A 22,539-nucleotide genomic window follows, 5' to 3' on the forward strand; every position below is an offset into this window, starting at 1 on the left:
CCTCCCTCTGCGGCATCTGAGTCACCGCTCGATTCTCCACCAGTTGTGAAAAATCGCTCCTCAGTCCAGAAATACTCTGAAAACAGTTCAAGTACTTTGTTGAACACGTCGTTACTTTGAGTTCTAATTTGATCTGTGGAATGGTTCTTAATCATTGCTAATCGATGACCCAGGTGCAGTAATCAAGATTTACCAAAGGGCACACGATCTACAGGGTTGGACCTCAAAATATTTTGCAGTTCCTTCAAAATATTTCTACAAACCTCCAAGTCAGCTTCTGGGTCAAAATCGTAATGAATAATAAACTCATGCCCTTCTTTCTCGTCCTTCAAAATTTGTTTCAGTCGACGCCGTCTTCTAGAGCGTGATTCATCGTCTGTGATCACTACATTCCGAAGCAGTAGCTCATAGTTTAGCTCTCCTGCGTCGAGGTGATCTGGACGCAAGCCATGGTATAGTGTTCCGAGATCCGGACCGGCTAACGAACGACGGGCCATTCTTGAGTAATGAGTGTTTAACGAAAGTAGGAATTGACGTGCTTAATTTCGAACAACTCTTCAATATGAATTACTGGGGCTTGTCAAACACTTAAAGAAACCCGAAGCCTGTATGTCGGTTACAATTTAGTCCGAAATTGGGGGGGTCTGTAGCCTTGAGGTTACGCTTTCGCTTCATAAGCGGAAGGTCATGGATTCGATTCCCAGCCCCTTCACAAAAAACCCGTCCAGCCACCAGAAGACGCCTCACGGAGGACTGTGCTTTGGGGAGCACATCCATCCTCCGTCAGTATCAGATGGTGACTGAGACAAACTGACCCTCTTCGCAGGCAGCTAGCCTCACTAACAGTAGAGCTCTCTCCTACCTGCTCGGTGTGAGAGTAGGAGAGAGTGAAAGTTGATGTAAATATAGATAAGTTGAAAATAGATCTGTATCGGTAAAGAAGCTACAGATCAACTGATTCCGGCACAGTAGTGGCCACGAGCACAGAGTGCCTTAAAAAAAAAAAAATTAGTCCGAACAAGTCGAAGCTTTATATCACTCCTTTTTACGACCAACAACCAATCGGCTTCACCACGTGCTTCAAATTTAGCACCCAAAATGCAAACAAAAAAACCACTAACTTTTCAAGAGAAAATTGGACCAGTGAGGACACGAAACTAATCGATAAGAAAACTCCACCAACGTGCAGAAGAAAAAAATATCTGACGATATTTTTCCCCTCCTGAGAACCTTTTTCTTTTTTAAACGTTGGGCGCCAGGTATAAGACCTCTTTTTTGACCCCGGAACCTCACCGCTCGGTTTCAGAAGGAAACCGGCATACAGCCCCAGGCTGCTGGTCTAGAGCCAACGGCAGCCTCCAGGGTGGGCACTCACGGCCTCTTCTGGTTCCGGGTCTCAGGGTGTTGTGTGCACCGGGGGAGTTTTCGGAGTACAGGAACCTAAATTTAACCCAGGTACTTACGGTCAACCGGTTTATTAGGCTTTGTAAATAGCCCTGTGATTCACTGGCCAGGGAATTCCCGACGATGACGAGGGGGTGGCTTTGATTGAGGATCTCTACGGCGACAGAATGGGTGGCTTCGATGATGAACGGTGTGGCGGCGGAGGTGGGAGGCGTGAACAGCGGCACCATTGGGGCCCTGGATGGCACGAAGAAGGGTCGATCGCTTTCCGAAGGTGGTTATGACAGCGCTCAGGACTTGATTAGCCTTAACGTGGAATACCGCACGAGGTCCCCGTTCTCGGGTGATAGAGCACCTCTCCGCAAATGGATGCTATGTAGATGACGGCCGTAGCTCTTAGTTTGCGGGTCTAGTCGGCCGGAACGTACTTTGGTTCGATAGAAATCGGACGCTAATACTTAACACAGCGTTTCTCCTTGACACACGTGGGTGGTTATTATCACTCCGAGTTTGTTGCTTTGGCTTAGAAGCCTTGTGCTCGATTGCCGGTTGGTTATCGACTGACTCTTCAATCTCATCCGATCGCGCCTTTTCCCTCCACAATTAACCGAATACTCGCTCGTGCCTCTATTTCCGCCCACACCCAGCTATCGTTCAGTGGAGGCGATCACCCACCACACTCATGCACCCAGTTTTGCGCTTCATACGCATCACGCCCCGTCGGGAAGTATGAATTGACCGTTAGGGTTTCGCTTTAACTTCACAATATATTCCCTAATTTCCTAGCACTCGTAATTAATTGCAAGCAAATGTTACCCGCCGGTAACAACATGTACGGAATCATATCAATATGGGCATCAAAGTTCAATATTCAAAATAAATCATTCTTCCGGAAGCAGTTTGAGAATCACCGTCTACTATGAAAAGTAGGTTCCATGTGCCTTAGAGGATGAGGAGAATTTTCAGAACCACAAGATGTAATAACCATTCTGTAATAGATTCCAGGTGGCCCTAGAGAAGTGGACAATTCGAATCATGGCAACATCCCCAGGGCACTTGTAATCTGCTATACAGGAGTCTGGCAGCTGATGGTTCTTAACAGTTTAGAACGGATTCCTTGAAGGAATCTTTAGATAATATTTTTAGAGGATGCCTGTAGATTTATACTTTTGTATAACACTCAAATCTCCCTAACTCGATATTGAAGGGACAATCGAGTTAGGGAGGTATCGAGATACAAAACACTTATTTTTCATATTTTAAACTTTTTATTATTTTGACAAAATTCATCTAAAAAACTAATTTTAACGTAAAAAATAATAAAATTTTAACTCATTTACCTTTGTGACACTTTTTTAACGGTCAGCAAACATTGGAAATTTCATCACCTTGAAATGGATGGTAAACATAATTTCACTTTCAATCTAATCATAATATTCAAATTCATAAAATTTAGTAACATTTAGTAATTTAGTTGTGATGTCGGAAATTTCGATAACTCAGTTTGTTGTCATTTTGGTCGTTTTAACGGTTAAAATATCAAAACTGAGAGCAGAAAAATGTTCCCATAAAATCAAATTGAAAACTGTTTTTGCTGTCAGTGTTGATGCATGTAGCACGAATAAATTTATAATTTATCAAAATTATAACCTTAACAAAAATTTAAAATGATAGCAGAACGAAAACAAAATATGATATCAAATAAAGTAATGATAAATTGATATCAAATTGATGCTGAAAAAATGTTTTCGACTTGTTTTCTTTTCGATGTTGGACTTTGCTCGGATGCAGGACATTTGAAACTTTTCATGAAAATATCGAGTTAAAGAGGTTAACTTACATGGCAAACTGAAACAGATAGCATCGAGTTACAGAGGTCCGCGCATTCCATCGATTTAGCGGAAATATCGAGATACATAAGATCGAGTAAGGTAGAGTTGACGGTATTATTGGATGATACTTAAGTCATTTCTCCTGAAGCTCCCTATGGTTGATTGCCGGCATCTTGCGCCCCTAAACAAATTCCAATCTTTTTTTATCTTCTTTTTAGCCATTAGCCATTTTTTTAACTCCACGATGCCCACTGTAATTAAAGAAAAAAGAGTTGATGTCTAGGAATTTTTAACTAGGAATTTTTCTAGGAATTTTTAACAAATAGAAAACCTTTCGTATCGTGGATGTTCTGGTAGATTGGGGGATTTAAACGCCAAAAGAATTTGGAGAACCTTCAATATCTTGATTGTTTTTTTTTTGCTTTTAATTCAATTGGCCTTCTTAGACATGCATCGGATAGGACGGAAGTTGTTTACCTATACTTTATGTTTATAGATTAGAGATTTGTAGATGACCTACTGGACTACTGGAACATTCAGAGAAAATCTCTATCAACATATTTTGCTTTTTCTATAACTTTCTTGATACATCTGAAACCTCAATCTATATGTGACATGTATGTTGAAAAATCTTCTTCAACGGGTTAATAAACACAAACAATATACAATATATATATTATAATAATAATCCATTTATTTATCTTTTGACAATAATATACAGTAATTCATACATACAATTTTATGATTTTCCTTATCTATACTTAAATTTAATCCACGTTGCGCAGTTTCTTTTGAATTCAGTGACGCATCTTGCATTTTTGATTTCAGCTGGTAATTCATTAAAAATTCTTATTCCATTATAATACATAGATTTTTGAGTACTAGTCATTGTGAACGGCACAACACGTAAATCATCACTTCGTCTAGTTCTATGGTTATGAATGCGCGGTTGTCACTCTGGATGTGAAGAATGCGTTCAACAGCGCAAGCTGGGAAGCAATAGCACACGCGCTTCACCGCCTCAAGGTACCGGTGCAGTTGTGTAAGCTTCTAGAAAGCTATTTTGATGGTAGGATTCTACTGTATGACACAGAGGAGGGGCAGAAAAGCGTTCGAATTACCGCGGGAGTACCTCAAGGTTCAATCCTGGGCCCGCTGTTATGGAATGCGATGTACGATGACGTACTGAGGCTGCCCCTTCCGACGGGTGTTAAGATTGTTGGCTTCGCCGACGATATCACCCTAGTGGTCTATGGTGAATCGATGGAGGAAGTAGAGTTGACAGCAGCGCACTCTATTTCCCTGGTTGAGGAATGGATGAAGTCTAGGAAACTAGGACTGGCCCGTCACAAGACTGAGGTGGTGGTGGTCAACAACCGCAAGTCCGAGCAACGGGCGCTTATCTCGGTAGGTGATTGCACCATAGAGTCCAAGCGATCCCTTAGGCATCTTGGGGTAATGATCGATGACAAGCTGAGCTTCGCTAGCCACGTTGAATATGCCTGTAAAAGGGCATCTACGGCTATAGCGGCGCTTTCGAGGATGATGTCTAACAGCTCTGCTGTAATTGCCAGCAAACGCAAGCTGCTGGCAAGCGTGGCGCTATCCATACTAAGGTATGGAGGACCAATCTGGTCAAAAGCGCTTAGAACGAACAGAAACCTAAAGCGGTTGGAAAGCACGTACAGGATAATGTGCTTAAGAGTAGCAAGTGCATACCGGACGGTATCTAAAGAGGCCGTGTGCATCATAGCCGGGATGACGCCCATCGGGCTCATCATCAAGGAAGATGTTCAATGCTTCAACCAAAGGGGTACCAGAGGAGTCCGCGACACGTGTAAAGAGGAAACGCTCAGAAGCTGGCAGCAGGAATGGGATAACTCCACTAAGGGTAGATGGACCCATCGACTAATACCAAATGTGTCAGATTGGTATGGTAGAAGCCATGGGGAAGTGAACTTCCACCTGACGCAGTTTCTGTCAGGACATGGTTGCTATAGACAGTACCTGCATAGGTTCGGGCACTCAGAATCTCTTGCGTGCCCCAATTGTGCTGGTGTAGAGGAAACAGCGGAGCATGTCGTGTTCGATTGCCCCCGTTTCATTGTTGTGAGAGGTCGCATGCTCACTACATGCGGAGGGGACACGTCCCCCGACAATATTATAGAGAGAATGTGTGCGGATGCCGAGTGCTGGAATGCAGTAACTACGGCTGTCACTCACATTATGTTAGAATTGCAGCGTCTATGGCGCGCCGACCAAGAGTTGGCTGCAGAGGATTAGCCCTGCCGAGGCTGGTCCCTTGTAACATTGTTTAAGTCGGCTAGGAGAAGCAGTTTGCCTAGGCTACTTCTGCTACACGTGTTGTGCTATATGCACTGGTCCCTTCCCGAAGAAATACCGTAAGGTGGTTCCGGGGAGATGAGGGTCTGAGTCCAAGGGTCATGTCGATGCACTGTTCACCACTTGAGCAATTCTAAATGAATTGCTCATGCACAGTGCATAGGCTGGTTTTAGCGGGTCGTCGTTGGTGCGTCATCCCCGCATTCCCTGAGTTATCTTCTCAGGGGATCTGTTTGCAGATTTCCCCCTTGTAAAAAACAAAAACAAAAAAAAATGGTTATGAATGTTTCGTCCTCGTAAAATAATATTTGTCAAGTATTCCGGCAAGAGATCATTTGTCAGTTTAAAAATCACTGTCAGCACATTGAAAATAATACGCTCTTTCACAGAAAGCCATTGTAGCACCTCTAACTTGTTTTTAATTGGTGTATATCTGTCGCAGTTCAAAATGTATCTCGTGAATTTATTTTGCAATCTCTGCAATCGTTTTAGGTGAGTTTCACTTGCTAAGAATAAAACTGAAGAGCAATAGTCAATATGTGGTGCCACTAATGTTTTATACAAAAATATTTTGCTCCAAAACGTCAGTTGACTTTTCAAACGAATTAGCATGCCATACTTTCTTGCTACTTTTTTTTATTACGCTATCGATATGTGCACTGAATGTCAATTTCTGGTCAATTATGACTCCAAGGTATTTAAAGACATCTACTTTTTCTACTTCAACTCCTTCAATATGAATTTTCAGTTCTGTGTAATCCAATTGCTTCTTGTTACTTATAACCATCGATTTAGTTTTCTGGACGTTCAATTTGAGCTTTTTTACTTTCAACCACATGTTTAATAATTTTATATCATCTCTAATTTTTCTTATTGCAACCTTTTCATCTCTCTCTGCTATAAATATAACCGTATCGTCTGCAAATAAATTAATATCGCAATGCTTAATGGCTATATATAAGGAAAAAGTTCTGTAAGGAAATGGATAGGTATCAATAAGAATGAAGGAGAAAAGTATGGCTACAATCATCGATGCACTCCTGGAATTTTGATTTTTGTATAAGTATGCTTAACTTCTAGATTACCCACACAGGTGGTGTAGTGTTAGTTCTGTTTTTATCGTTCTTCCAATGCCATAAGCGATGAAGCGATGCGGTTTAAGTCTCCGACTCGTTTTGTTTATACACACTTTACACTTAAACAGATCTTAAGCAGACAGCGAAGATTTTAGATTTTACACACACATCCTTCAGGGATAAATCAAGCACCTGCACACATGGCTTAAAGTGCGAGAAAGTGTATACTTGCATTGAAGAAGGCAGACGTGCTTTTGCGTTTTCGTATCGAAATTGATTGGATCATACATCCAACAATCCACTTCACTGGAATATTTCTAGTATAAATATTAACATTTCATCTCGCAAACATCGTAGAAAGTGCAATAGTTACGCGATTGAAGTACACATTCTAAAACAGCCAACCATTGCAAGATCTCCTTTGAAAGTTAATTTTTATGGAGGCTGTAAACTAGTTCACTAGTATATTTGACCATTCGAATAGAACCATTACATTTTAAAGAAGCATATACTTCCATGCTGCAACGTTGTGATAAGGAGTAGAGCGGAATGAATTTTGCAATAATTTCCGCATTTTGTGTCCTGAATCTCATCTACTGCGTGCTCGGCGGATTGTCTGGGTTATATGTGGATAATGGAGCCGGACAAACTGTGATGGATACAATGATGAGTACCGATGACCAACTCGAAATTGAACATGAAATATTAGAGCTGCTTGGACTTCCCGAGAGGCCTCGAAAACGCCACTTGCACTCATCAATAAGGTAATATACACATATTAATATCAGAAATGTTTTATTTATTCGCTTTTTATTGTTAAAATTTGAAAATTATTTCCTGTGCAAGGATTGTACTACAAGGGTGACAGCGACATTGTAGTGTACAATGATGAATACCTGTTTGCTGTGGTGTTAGAGAAAAGATTTTAACAGAAAATAAAAAAAGGTTGTTTTATAAATTTGTCAAATCAATATACCGTAAGGACGCCATTTACCGCTCATTTAACAGCATTTCAACACATTAAATTCTGTCAAAAATCGGTTTTTCGATATTTTTCGCAACTTTTTGCGCTAGACGCAAGACAAAACATTTGTTTTTGTAGGAAAGAAGTTGAAATGTGAACAACGTATAATGGTACCCAATAACATGTATGTCAATGATACATGTGTAGGGCGCCATTCACCGCTCATCCTAAGTATAAGGCTCTATATACACAACTAGTTGGAATTAATTTACTTTCATTAGCTGGTTGTTATCTTTGTACTATAGTACAACAACATATTGAAGCGTGGCAGCTAAGAAGCATTTTTCGATCTGCCATAATAAAATCATTGTTCAACTCGTGTTTATCACCTTAAACAGCCTAAAATTATTTTTTATAAATAGTATATAAAATTAAATCATATGAATTTCATTCTGATACAATCCATACTGGTATACTAATACAAGTTGATGACTTTTATTGCGAAAATTTGTTCAGATTTTTTAAAATAATTCAATGAGCGGTGAATGGAGCATGAGCGGTGAATGGCGTCCTTACGGTATACCTGTTACACAGTCAGAGACAAAAATAAGTAAGATGGGGTAAGATATGTCAGTGTCATTTTAAAGCGTATTTTATACTTTTTCGGTGGCATAGATGGTTTTATTGAATTGAGCTACGTTTTAATTTTATTACTTTAACGTTTCTTACTTGTAAAATTTAATTATGTAATATCGCTAAGTTCATTAAACGATACATTACATATAATCGACGTATAATTCGAAAAGGGTCATATTAGGTCACCTTGTTTTTTGAAGCCATTTGTGTAATATTTTTGAAATCTTTTATTTCCTGCTGAAAAACTATTCTGTAACGTATATCATTGAAACAATTTGATAGCTTTTAATTATTATGTAGGTTCTTAGGATTTTTTGAATATAACATTGAATTGTTGTTCATGTTTTTTTATTCGTTTATTAGTAACATTTCAAACATAACATTCATTTCTTATGTCTTGGTGTTCTGTGTTAGACAACACTATCATTCTATTTTGGATGATTAAACTTTTATTAACATTTTGTTGGCAACATACTACATTTCATTTGTCGCTGCAGATTTTTTACAGGTAAGTTGATTTCACCTGAAGAGAGAAAAAATGCTTATAATTTACTTAACCTAAATATATAACGCATTAATTGTGGCGATAGAAGATTTCAACGATTTTGGTCTAAATATATTAATAATTGTATTTGACATTTGTTCCAATGTTTCAACAATGGATATTCTATGTAACTCATTGGTACTATACCAGGGAGGAAGCTTCAGGATCATTTTCAAAATTTTATTTGGAATCCTTTGCAGAGCTTTCCTCCTGGTATTACAACAGCTAATCCATATTGGTACAGCATACAACATGGCTGGCCCAACATTTTTTTAAGATCAAAAGCTTGTTCTTAAGACAAAGTGTTTATTTTCTGTTAATAGGTGGATACAGACATTTTATATATTTGTAACATTTGACTTGAAAACCCTCAACGTAATTTTTGAAAGTTAAATTTTTATGTAGCATGAGCCCTAGATACTTAACTTCATCTGACCAATTTATTGGAACCCCTCTCATCGTCTACTTGAAGGTTTCAAATAAAGAGCTTTTGATTTATGTAGGAATATTATAAGTTGAGTTTTGGAAGCATTAGGAGAAATCTTCCATTTTTGCAATTTGAAGAAAAAATATCCAAACTTTTTTGCAATCTACTACAGATGACACGCAGGCTTCGTCCTTTGACGGAGAGGCCTGTGTCATCCGCAAACAAAGATTTTTAACATCCCTGATGTAAGTCAGATGCAAAAATAGTGTATAATATTGGTCCCAAAATACTGTCTTGAGGAACACCAGCTCTTTACAGGAAGTATTTCAGGCTTGAAGTACTGATAATCAACCTGAAGTGTACGATTTGTGTTGTTCTAGTTAAATGTGTTGTTGTTTAATCAATAGAAAGGTTGTTTAGTCAATGTTAAGATTAGGGTAGTAAAGAAAATAAAGTGAATATTTCAAATTTCTTTTAAGAGATACATTTTAATAAAATAAATATTGGCCCATTTTGCCCCTGGGAATAAAAAATATAATATAAGGATACGTTCAGAAAGCTACTCCTCAAAAACTGGATATTTAACTTTATGACATTTCATTCGACTTCGATTATAGTTTACTGGTGTAAGATGGGGTCTACGAAGAAAAAAGGTCAACTCTATTTTCTAATGGAAAGCTTGTGGGTCCTTTCCTCAGATATTGTGTATCCCTACCCTAACCAAATGTGACGGTGAGTCTAAAACCGTTATGAACAAAATAAAAAGATCATCAATTCTACACCCACCATGGTATCGTAGTATCTTCTTCTTCTTGGCATTACGTGCTCACTGGGACAGAGCCTGCTTCTCAGCTATTAACTGCTTCCACAGTTATTGACTGAGAGCTTTCCTTGCCATTTTTGCATTCGTATATCGTGTGGCAGGTACGATGATACTCTATGCCCAGGTCAAAGAAATTTTCAGTACGAAAAGATCCTGGCCCGACCGGGAATCGAACCCAGACACTTTCAGCATGGCTTTGCTTTGTAGTCGCGGACTCTAACCACACGGTTTGTAGTATCTTCTCCGTGATTTTGAAAATGTTTCATCGAGGGAAACGAAAGTACCGTGATCCGGAGACATTGATCTTTTTTTTTGGGATATTTCTCAAAAATTCATTTGAAAATGCATATCTTGCAATATTTATATTTTTAAAACAAGTACTGACATCCATTGTTGGTGTTTATACACCGTATTTTGTTTTCTGCATGCTTTAATGCTTAAAAAATGTTTTAAGTGATTTTTTTATTTAGCTGATATAGGGTAACATTGATCACTCATGACAACAACGTGGGGCCCAAATAGCCGTAGCGGTAAACGCGCAGCTATTCAGCAAGACCATGCTGAGGGTCGTGGGTTCGAATCCCACCGGTCGAGGATCTTTTCGGGTTGGAAATTTTCTCGACTTCCCAGGGCATAGAGTATCTTCGTACCTGCCACACGATATACACATGCAAAAATGGTCATTGGCAAAGTAAGCTCTCAGTTAATAACTGTGGAAGTGCTCATAAGAACACTAAGCTGAGAAGCAGGCTCTGTCCCAGTGGAGACGTAACGCCATAAAGAAGAAGAAGAAGAAGACAACAACGTTCATGGTATCTGAAGCCGAATATGAAGGCCAAACTCTTACAAGTCATTTACTTTTTGAGTTATTTCAAAATAAAATCCACCTTGACCTTGTTATTTCAAAATAAAATCCACCTGACAACAACGTTCATGGTATCTGAAGCCGAATTTGAAGGCCAAACTCTTATAAGTCATTTACTTTTTGAGTTATTTCAAAATAAAATTCACCTTGAATTTGTTGAATACGCCTAAAGGTAGGCAATTTCCTAAGTAAATTTTACATTCTTTATTGTAACTGAACATATTTAAACAAGTTTTGACAACGAAATCGTTTTCGGCTGTGCTATTTTCAGTAACAACCGCATTTCTTTTGCTCATATCGTGTCATCCATAATCATGAAAATCAATATTTCCAAAAGTTGGAAAAATTTAGTCATTAGCACAACTAAATTTTAGCAAAAAGCTTAATGCTTATTAGCTCATGAATAGAAGGGGGAGAATCACCATTCATAGAATGAAAATATTTCATCGATAAATGTTGATTCGAACTTTCTTACGAGGAGGGTCATTGCGATCAATGTTACCCCGCTGATCAATGCTACCCCGGATTAGACCTCGCAGAAGCAGACGATATAGGGGATCGTTCAAATATTACGTAACGCAACAGGGGGAGGGAGGGGGTCTTACATAGTGTTATGGTCCATACAAAAATTTAAAATTGTCCATACAAAAGTTGTTACGTGGGAGTTGGGGGGGGGTTTAAAATCGGCAAATATTGCGTTACGTAATATTTGAAAGAATCCTAGGCCTATTTGTGAAAATAAGCAACATATTAGAGTTAAAGGTATTTGTTCGCCTTATTAGTGGTTTTTAGTATTTTCTTTTTTATTTAGCAAAAGTGAAGTGAAGTATTGAAGTTCAATTCATGTTTTCATGTGGAATTATGATTCATAAACTGTTACATTCTTCGACTGTGGTTCGTTTGGCGTACATATTTGAATCCAAACACTGATAGCGTAGCGTGCTAAGCATCTCATTCCATCAGTAAGCTGAACGCCCTCTGTTCATCAATTCTAGTTTTTACGGCATTATTGCGTCGCATACTGTCACCGTCTTGTTAACTCGGTAGCATCCATATTCTCAGCATCGCTGTCCGCTGGAATTGCTTCAACGAACAGTTCCTTGTTAAACGCTTTCGTATTTCACTTTAGCTCGCTAGCTATCCTTCCCATCACGGTAAAAAATAAGCACCATGCTATCAATAGTTCTGCACTTGGATTTGCACTACTGTTGAATCTTGACAAAATCAAGGTAACAGCACTTGAACACAACGTTGCATGTTTTGATTTGAAATAAAAAAAAGTTAAAACAAACATTTCCGCCTGACCCAGATTTGAACCACCAACCTTCGGAGTGCAAGTCTAGTGTCTTACCTCGACACCAACTCGCATCTGTTGAAAGGAATTGAATTGACCTCAATCACTTTCTACAACGAGCTGTCAATGATTGCTCTCATACAAAAGACATGATGTTCAAAATCAACGACTTTTCACTTCAGAGTCTAGTTCTAGAGACAGTAGAGCAAATCCAAAGTTGAAACTCTTCAAATCATGGTGATTGGTGTTTTGAATTGAGTCAAGTGATCAATCTATTCAATCGAACGTGCTGATTTTTTACCGTGATTGTTGCCACATGGTTTCGGTGGTCGAAGCGGAAGCGAGTCGACTTGTGGCCGCTCTGAGTGTATTTTTCGCAAACTCACCAGTTCATATTCGCCGTCACTGCAGAACGTGACGTTGGCGATGGATTTCCTTCCATTTCTCCGAAATGTGCTGAAGGCTTCTATTACTCAATCGTAAACTAGAGCTTCCTGCAGAATATATCCTCTTACGCTGGTCACTCTGTTGCCCAAATCCACATAAACAGGCATTGAACACCTTTGTTCGATCAATTTACTGGTTGGCTGGTCAACCATCTGGCTAAACTGCTCCGCTGTCCACCTTGAAGGTGCGTAGTGACTGCAAAAGGACACCGTTTTGACGATTACGAAGTCTGTTATCAGGTGGAACTCGATACGGCTTTGGTATCATCGCAACGTCACTCGTCGTTTCTGTCGTTGACTGCCACATATAGCACTTCTAGAAAGAGCCCATTTCTCAGCTTAGTGTTCTACGAGAACTATTACTAACTAAGAGCTTTCATTACAAAAGATGCAATTTTTACATTCGTATATCGTGTGGTAGGTGTGATGGTGACTTATGAAATGAGCGTTAAATGAAATTTTCATAACAAAACTAGTTCTTCTGGGATTTGATTTTTTTCGGATCATTTTCTTCATATATAAAGAATTTCACTGTTTCAATGTCTTTTTCAGTAAATCAGCCCCACAATTTCTATTGAACGTGTATGATAAATTATCGTCGGATACCAGCAATAACCATAACCGTCATGTCCGAAGCGCTGATGACGTTGATGTCTTATTTACTGAAGCAGATAATAAGGCGATTGATCAGAGTGATATCATTATGACATTTTTGAATAAAAGTAAGTGTATTCATGCGCTAACATTGACATTGTATATTGTAAAACTTGATATTATTCTAGATCACCATGTTTCGGAAGTGCGCCATGAGAAAGGACGCCGCTTATGGTTTGATGTAAACGAAATGGAAGATGACGCTGAACTGATTTTAGCTGAATTGAGATTGTATCAAAGGCATGAGCTTAACAAGTATGGCACTGACGAGGTTAATATTACGGTCGCTGTCTATTCAATCATCAATTTGGATGGGTGAGTTTTATAATTAAGGTTTACATTTGCAACATAAACGGGTGGTCTTTGGGTAGGTATAGTTTTGATTTTCAATAATAAAAACCGAATAGTTAAAAAATAAAAAAAAAAACGAATGGCTAAAAAATAGATTACCAAGATCTCGCCGAATGTTACCGAGATTCGACAAATACTTGTGTGGATACGAGTAAGTGACACTGAACAAGGCTACAAGTGGTAGTCTAAATACGCGTATCTGTCAAAGATGAGCAATTAGGGCGGAATTGAAAGGTACAATGTACTCCAATCTACTTTTTTGATTCTCTATTGAGATTCTGCGCAGAGGATTCGAACACATTTAAAAAAATTTTGGTTACTATATAATGGTCCCCTCGAACGGCTTTCCAAGTATTTTCTGGTTCCCTCAAATATCGACTCATGGAAGTTTGACTGCACCTCTCCTCTTTTGGTTCTTCGCTAATTCTACATGATAATTTCATGTATCAAGGCTTTTTTAAACAATTCCTTAGCCATGCTTGATGTTCGCTGGTTGGAAAAAATCCAACTAAAAAGCACTCGAATGTCAAGATTAAATGTCATACTGGCTTTTTCGTTTGAGCATCGTCGCATTGAAGTCCCCATAGAGCTTAGTGACATTTGAACTCACGAACATTCGCATACGCTCGTCATACACAGTTTGTTTTTGTTTTCCTCAAAGAAACTTGCACACACTTTCCATACTAATCAAAATGCATATGTAAATATTACCCAATTTGAAATATTTACATCCAGATTCTGTGTGTTTTTCGAGACAGAACTCATATTGTTTTCCTCTAAGTTTCACAAACACTTCTACACTAAGCTACTCATACAATTGAGCGTGATAACCACTATATATAGAACAAATGAGGATGTACAGTGAGAGGCAAAATAAAGTGCCCACCTTACCAGTTTTCGAATTTCTCTCATTGATTTGGTTCAAATTAAAGTTAACACACCTAAATCTTTTGTGATATTTTATTTTTGATGTTCTTTTAAAGTTGCACTTACGAAATTTTGATAAAAAAACGAATTTTACTTAAAGAAAAAGAAAATCAATTTGTATTGAAAAAAAAGTAGTGACAAAAATAAGTGCCCACTTCCTTCTTGGCCCCAGAAAAGATGATTTAAGAAAAATAAAAAGCAATTTAATAGTTAATGTGTCCTCCTTTGGCCTTAAGGACTTGCTGGAGGCTCTTCGGCATGCTTTTCACCAGGTTTTGTAGGTGTTGTGGATCTAGTTCTTCCCAGGCGCGCTCCAAGGCTTCAAAATAATTATTTTTGTTGGTAACACCAGTTTTTTCAACCCTGGCATCGAGAATCGCCCACAAATTCTCGATGGGGTTGAGGTCTGGGCTTTGTGGAGGCCATTCCAGCGGTTTAATCCGACAAGACCGGAAAAAAGACTTGGTCTTCTTTCCAGTATGCTTCGGGTCGTTGTTCTAGAGAAATATGAATTTCTCTTCAAGGCCCGTCTGGATCAGCGAAACCTCCAGATTTTCCAGCAAGATGTTAATGTAGGAATCTGCCGTCATTATTCCGTCGATTTTCACGACGCTTCCTACTCCACTCCATGAAAAACACCCCCAGACCATCACATTTCATCACATCACACTTCCATGCGTCACCGTTCCTTGGATGTGGCGCTCCTGAAGCTCGAGCTGTCTAACCGAGAGCGGCGGGCTCGTGTGTGATGCAGAGCACCACATCCAAGGAACGGTGAAGCATGGAGGAGGAAATGTGATGGTCTGGGGGTGTTTTTCATGGAGTGGAGTAGAAAACCTCGTGAAAATCGACGGAATAATGATGGCAGATTCCTACATTAACATCTTGCTGGAAAATCTGGAGGTTTCGCTGATCCAGACGGGCCTTGAAGAGAAATTCATATTTCTCTAGAACAACGACCCGAAGCATACTGGAAAGAAGACCAAGTCTTTTTTCCGGTCTTGTCGGATTAAACCGCTGGAATGGCCTCCACAAAGCCCAGACCTCAACCCCATCGAGAATTTGTGGGCGATTCTCGATGCCAGGGTTGAAAAAACTGGTGTTACCAACAAAAATAATTATTTTGAAGCCTTGGAGCGCGCCTGGGAAGAACTAGATCCACAACACCTACAAAACCTGGTGAAAAGCATGCCGAAGAGCCTCCAGCAAGTCCTTAAGGCCAAAGGAGGACACATTAACTATTAAATTGCTTTTTATTTTTCTTAAATCATCTTTTCTGGGGTCAAGAAGGAAGTGGGCACTTATTTTTGTCACTACTTTTTTTTCAATACAAATTGATTTTCTTTTTCTTTAAGTAAAATTCTTTTTTTTATCAAAATTTCGTAAGTGCAACTTTAAAAGAATATCAAAAATAAAATATCACAAAAGATTTAGGTGTGTTAACTTTAATTTGAACCAAATCAATGAGAGAAATTCGAAAACTGGTAAGGTGGGCACTTTATTTTGCCTCTCACTGTATATGTGTGTTTCGTGACGACTTACTCTCCAGATGCGTGAGTCATTCCAATTAACGGGTCGGATTCGCTAGTAGGAAGGCAGCCGTGTTCCAATCAGCGATTCCCCGCTGTACTCAGAAATTATTAAAACTTGGAGGTATTCATGTCAAAGTTATGCATTCGGTGTATTTTTAGATGATGGTGATGTTACAGGGTTTAAATCAGCCATAGTACTGGGAGCTTTTATTGTACTTTTTATATTACAGTGAAAAAGAGCTTGCAAAAATTGCAGAAGTAGACCTACCCCACTATGACGGATGGATTGAACTAAATGTCACTAGTACTGTCATGCAATGGACAACCGATGCAAGTTCCAACAAAGGATTCTATATAGGAGCATATCTGAAGAATCGTCCAGGTAAATACATTGAAATATTCCATGCCACTTAAAAAAATAAACACCATAATTTCAGATAGAGAAATTAAGCTGGATGAAATTGGTTTGGTAAATGCTAGAGGAGACGATAAATATCAACCTTTCCTGGTTGCCTATTGCAGAAGTCCTCAGGTATGTAAAAGAATAAATATTTTCCATAGGAACCTAATTGCTTTACTTGTTTTTAATTATGAATCGTGGTTTACGGCTAACCAGCCGAGTGAAAGTTTAACAACTACCGAAAAGCTAAACATTACATATACTTTGCAATTGGATTAAATGGACAAATTGATGTGAAATTTTGCGAAAAAGTTACACGTCTTCTCAGTGAGAATCGAACTCACGACTCCCTGATCTCTAGTTAGGGCGCGTTACCCCTACGCCATGAGAGGACTCATGGACGCAGAAATTAACCTGAATTCGATTTCAGCTCAATAATTACGTGGTCCTTTTTCGCGCAAAGTGCACCTCTTTCGGAAATTTTTTTAGCAAAACTTCACATCACTTTGTCCATTTAATCCAATTGCAAAGTATATGTAATGTTTAGCTTTTTGATAGTTGCTAATTGCTTTGTTTATAATATATGACTAAATATAGCTGGAAATAAAAAAAAAGTTATTCGGCAGAGGGGCTGGAGTTTAGTCATGTGACCACAAAAAGCAGGATTGGCAAGGTAACCACCCACACAATCAGAAATCGCATGAAAGTTCACGTTATAACTCGTTTATTCATACTAATTACATCAAACCCGCAAAACACCGTGGATAAACTCGTCAGATTGATAAGCTTCCTCGCATAAAACACTTCTTTTCTGAGTTAATTTGTACATTTTGTTTCGTCCCGTACACTCGTACAAAGGAAGTCGAATTAATTCGTAGCAGCTGTCAAATCACCATCACCAGCTAAGTCGCATAAGATAACAGGTTAGTTCGGTAGATTATTTATACACTCGCATTGTATGTTATTATTCATCACATAATACATGCACGCATATCGCCTCCACTTTTGTACGTAGAAGACCTTTTCGCAACATCTTATAAGTGAAATGTTGCACATACCAGGTGATTTCGTTATACCGTAATCCGGGGTATCATTGATCAGCGGGGTAACATTGATCGGAATGACTCATCTCGTTAAAAGTTCGCATTATCATTTATTGATGGAACATTTCCAAACCATGAATGGTGCTTCCTTTTCTTATATTCATGAGCTAATAAAAGTGAAGATTTTTGCGAAAATTGCGTTTACCATATACTTAAATTTAGCAACTTTTCGAAACAATTATTTTAATGGTTAAGGATGACACTTCCAAACATTCATGTCTCACATAAGTTCTGTGAACGATATGAGCATGGAAAATGTGGTTCTTACTAAAAGCGGCATCGCCGAAAACGATACCGTTGTCAAAACTTTCATAATTATGTTCAATTAGGCAACATTACCGAATTACTGTTAAGAATGTAAATTTCCCTTAGGAAATTGCCTACCTTTAGGCGTATTCCGTGGTCCGAGGTGTTTTTAATTTTAGAATAACTCAAAAAGTAAATGACTTGTAAGCGTTTGGCCTTCATATTCGGCTTCAGGGGCCATGATTTAAGTAAGTAACGACATTTTCAATATTACCGAACGTTGTTTACATAAGTGATCAATGTTACCCCTTACCAGCTAAATCAAAAAATCGCCTCAAACATTTTTTTAAACATTCTTAAATCGTTCAAAAAACAAAATGAAGTATATAGTCTCGAGCCATAGGTGGCAGCACTTGTTTTAAAAATATAAAATTTGTTACATTTGCATTTTCAAACGAAATATTTAAGAAATATTCAAAAAAATGATCAATGTTACCCCGGATTACGGTATGTACATTTTGGTTGTCTGGGCAGGTATTGCTTTTATACAAGGACAAAATTAATCCATTTAATCCACCCGTCCTCTGCGCTGTCGGCATCCAGTCTTAATAACACAGATATACAGACATAACACTGGGATTTATTGCATCGTACAACAAAATGCGCTCTATTATAATTGGTAATGTGCTAACTGCTCACTCGAGGTGCTCGTATAGGTTTTATTCGAGTTTGACGTTTGCGCACTACCGGCACCTTTATGGCGGATATGTATAATATTACTCTAAATCAGCACTAAATAACGGTTTAATCTTGATGTAGATAAGTGAAACAGCACTTGATACGTGGAAAATCATGTTGTTATTGAATATTTGGAGAACAAAATCACTTTGGGATTAAAAATTCAACTATGTCCTACTATACTTCAGAAACCATTACTGGTGCCTTATTTTATTATTACGGCTTTGTTGATGATATTTACATTTTTATAAATTTCAATCAAACATTTGCCCCAATAAATAAAGATTTCAACCAAACTAGGTTTCGTACTTTTTCATTCAAATGTCACAATAACTTACACATTTCAATAGCTTCACGATGTAAAGTACTTTAGAAAAATCTGTCACTAATTTACGTTTTACCATGATATTTGGAAACAACGAAATCTTATAAAAATTTACTTAAATTTGGGTTCTTTTACAAAAGTCGATGTAAATACGTGAAAAGTAGAACAATTTTCATCATATTTTGATCATTAGTTCGCGCTCAACTTCCATGCTGAGCAGTCGTGTTCTCTGCTGGAAGCCACACGCAAGCTATTGTTTATTTTTTTCTTTCGGATTGTATCCAAAATCTCGTTTCGCGCTTCGTTTTCGTCGCGAGTTGTGCTGCCGCGATGAGCGTTCGACGCGAAAACACGTTTCGTATCGATTACGCGAACGTGCCAAAGAAGCCAACATTCGAAGAGCTTCATGATTTCGTCGGTTCCACATTGGGCCTACAATACGAACAAGTGGTTCGTCTACAGCCAAGTAGGGCACTTGGATGCGCCTTTGTGAAGGTCGTCGACCTGGAGCTGGCGCAAAAAATCGTTGCAGACCACGATAACAAGCACGAAACGGAGGTGGATGGAAAAATCTACAAGCTTCGGATTACGCTCGAGGACGTGACGGTAGAGGTAAAGCTAACCGACCTATCCGAGGATGTATCGAACGAGCGAATCGCTGAGTTTCTCAGCGCCTACGGAGAAGTTCTCTCTGTGACCGACCAAGTATGGGACAGCAAATTTCGCTTCGCTGGTCTCCCAACTGGTACTCGTGTTGCCCGAATGTTGCTAAAGCGCAACATAGAGAGCTACGTCACAATCGATGGCCAAGTCACGAACGTGGTATTTTTTGGGCAGCTACAAACGTGCAAATATTGCAGCGAATTTGTACACAACGGGATCTCCTGTGTCCAAAATAAGAAACTTCTGGTACAGAAGACTTATGCTAATGTCGCAAAGCAAACTGTGACAAATCCCAGTGCCGCAAAGCCCACTGCTACAAAGCAGAAGACACCGTTTTCGAAGCTGTTCAGATCGAAGTCCAAAGAGACCAAGCAACAAAGCCAAAATCAACCGACGAAGATGACTGCTGCCGAATCTGCAGTTGCTGCTCCGAAGCAAACTATGCCGACCACTAGCGATCAAACGACGAGTTCCTCACCGTTGACGAAAACGAATGTAGCCGAAAAAAGCGGCAGCCTCATGGCCCCACCGGCCGCGCCGCAAAGCGTGCAAACAGCAAGCCGTATGACAACTCGACAAGCAAGCGATGGGAATGAAACCGATATCTCTTCAGCATCAACAAGCAGCAAACGCCGATGTGGCCGCCCGCCCGGCAAGAAGCTTCGACACAACCACGATGACGATGTGAATGCGGAGTTGGACGATTAATCCAATGGCCTTCAACAGCTATAACATTGCCTCTATCAACATAAATACTATCACGAATCCGACCAAAATTAATGCCCTCTGTTCTTTCCTTCGTTCGTCGGAGATCGATATAGCGTTTCTGCAGGAGGTAGAGAACGAGCAGCTTCAGATACCCGGCTTTAGCGTTGTGTGCAATGTGGACCACAATAGGAGAGGTACGGCAATAGCTATGAAAGACTACATACAGTTCTCTAACGTCGAAAAGAGTATAGATGGCCGAATAATTGCCCTGAGAATCCAAAACACAACACTATGCAACGTATACGCTCCATCTGGTACGGCCCTGCGTGCCGAGAGAGAGCGTTTTTACAGCAACACGCTCGCTTTCTACCTTCGTCACAATACGGATAACACATTATTAGCTGGTGATTTCAACTGTGTATTGCGGCAACGTGATGCGACGGGCCACAATCACAGTCCCGCTCTCCTTGCCACCATACAGCAACTTCAGCTGGTCGATGTGTGGGAAAAACTATGCCCGAACATGCCTGGTTATACGTATATGACGCACAACTCCTCTTCTCGCCTAGATCGTGTGTACGTTAGCCAAAGTCTGCGTAGCCACCTGCGAACAATTGATATTCATGTTTGCTCGTTCTCTGACCACAAGGCCATCACAGCACGTATATGCCTGCCCTACCTTGGCCGAGAACCGGGTCGCGGCTTTTGGTCTCTCCGACCCCATTTGTTGACAACGGAAAACATCCAAGAGTTCCAGTGCCGCTGGCAGTATTGGACCCGCCAGAGAAGAAATTACAACTCATGGATGCAATGGTGGCTGTTGTATGCCAAACCAAAAACAACTTCCTTCTTTCGGTGGAAATCGAAAGCCGCTTTCAATGATTTTCAGCGTGAATACCAGCGACTCTACACGCAGTTACGGCAAGCGTACGATGGATATTTTCAAAACCCTGCCATGCTGTCGACAATCAATCGTGTGAAGGCGCAAATGTTGACACGTCAGCGTAACTTTACCCAAACGTTTATGCGAGTAAACGAATCATACGTTGCCGGAGAACCAATCTCGTCGTTCCAGCTAGGCGATAGGCGGCGAAAAAGAACAACGATCACCCAGCTGCGCGATGACAACGACCATCTGATTAACACTCCTGAAGCGATCGAAAGACACATGTTTGTGTTTTACCGTTCGCTTTACGCTGCTGGTCAAACAGATCGACAAGTAGCAGACACATTCGAATGCGAGAGGGTAATTCCTGAAAATGATCCCTCTAACGAACACTGCATGAGCGAAATCACCCCGGCGGACGTGTTCTCCGCCATAAAGTCCAGCAGCCCGAATAAATCCCCCGGCGGGGACTCTCTTCCTCGTGAGTTCTATCTGAAAACGTTCGATATAATCTGGAGGGAGATCACTTTGGTGATGAATGATGCGCTTGCCGGAAACTTTCCGGCAGATTTTGTCAATGGTGTGATAGTGCTCGTAAAGAAGAAGGGGAACGACCAAACTGCTCACGCATACCGGCCAATTTCACTGCTCAACTGTGATTATAAAATATTTTCACGTATCTTGAAGCAGAGACTGGAAAATGTAATGCGTGCTCATCAAGTGATAAGTGATGGTCAAAAGTGCTCCAATTTCGGTCGCAATATATTTCAAGCAACTCTTGCTTTAAAAGACCGAATTGCGCAGTTGAAAAAACGAAAACAACGTGGTCTACTTGCTTCATTCGATCTGCGACATGCTTTTGATCTGGTGGATCGTGAGTTCCTCTCGCGGAACATGCGCTCACTTGGTTTCCACTCGGATCTCGTGAGACTGCTCAACAAAATTGGAGAGTTGTCTACATCGCGCCTGTTGGTTAATGGGCGACTGTCTGAAGCTTTTCCTATCGAGAGATCGGTTCGGCAAGGGGACCCTCTCTCGATGCATCTGTTCGTGCTTTATCTCCATCCTCTAATCAAACGACTCGAACAGATAGGAGGACCTGATCTAGTGGTGGCATATGCTGATGACGTGTCGGTGATCTCAACCTGCAGAGCAAGACTCGAACGGATGCGAGAGACTTTTCGTTGCTTCGAGCGTGTCTCTGGTGCGAGGCTGAGTTTAGAAAAATCCTCGTCAATATCGGTGGGGTACACTGATGACATGCCGCTCACCGTACCGTGGCTACGGAACGAAAACACTGTGCGAATATTAGGAATCACGTTTGCGAATTCCGTACGTCTTATGAGCAAACT

At 39.9% G+C, this 22,539-nt stretch overlaps 1 protein-coding gene across 1 annotated transcript in view; it reads left to right on the plus strand.

The window, feature by feature from the left end:
* The first annotated feature begins 6,850 nt into the window (after window positions 1-6,850).
* The window catches only part of LOC5571580 (protein 60A), a 42,785-nt gene continuing 27,096 nt past the window's right edge, over window positions 6,851-22,539 (plus strand). The window contains exons 1-5 of the mRNA XM_001659738.2: window positions 6,851-7,419; window positions 13,207-13,376; window positions 13,437-13,623; window positions 16,349-16,500; window positions 16,556-16,650. Of these exons, the coding sequence (XP_001659788.1) occupies window positions 7,205-7,419; window positions 13,207-13,376; window positions 13,437-13,623; window positions 16,349-16,500; window positions 16,556-16,650 (819 nt within the window). The 5' untranslated portion in view covers window positions 6,851-7,204. The remainder of the gene's footprint in view (window positions 7,420-13,206; window positions 13,377-13,436; window positions 13,624-16,348; window positions 16,501-16,555; window positions 16,651-22,539) is intronic.

The sequence above is a fragment of the Aedes aegypti genome, chromosome 1, assembly GCF_002204515.2.
Source record: "Aedes aegypti strain LVP_AGWG chromosome 1, AaegL5.0 Primary Assembly, whole genome shotgun sequence".
NCBI lineage: Eukaryota > Metazoa > Arthropoda > Insecta > Diptera > Culicidae > Aedes > Aedes aegypti.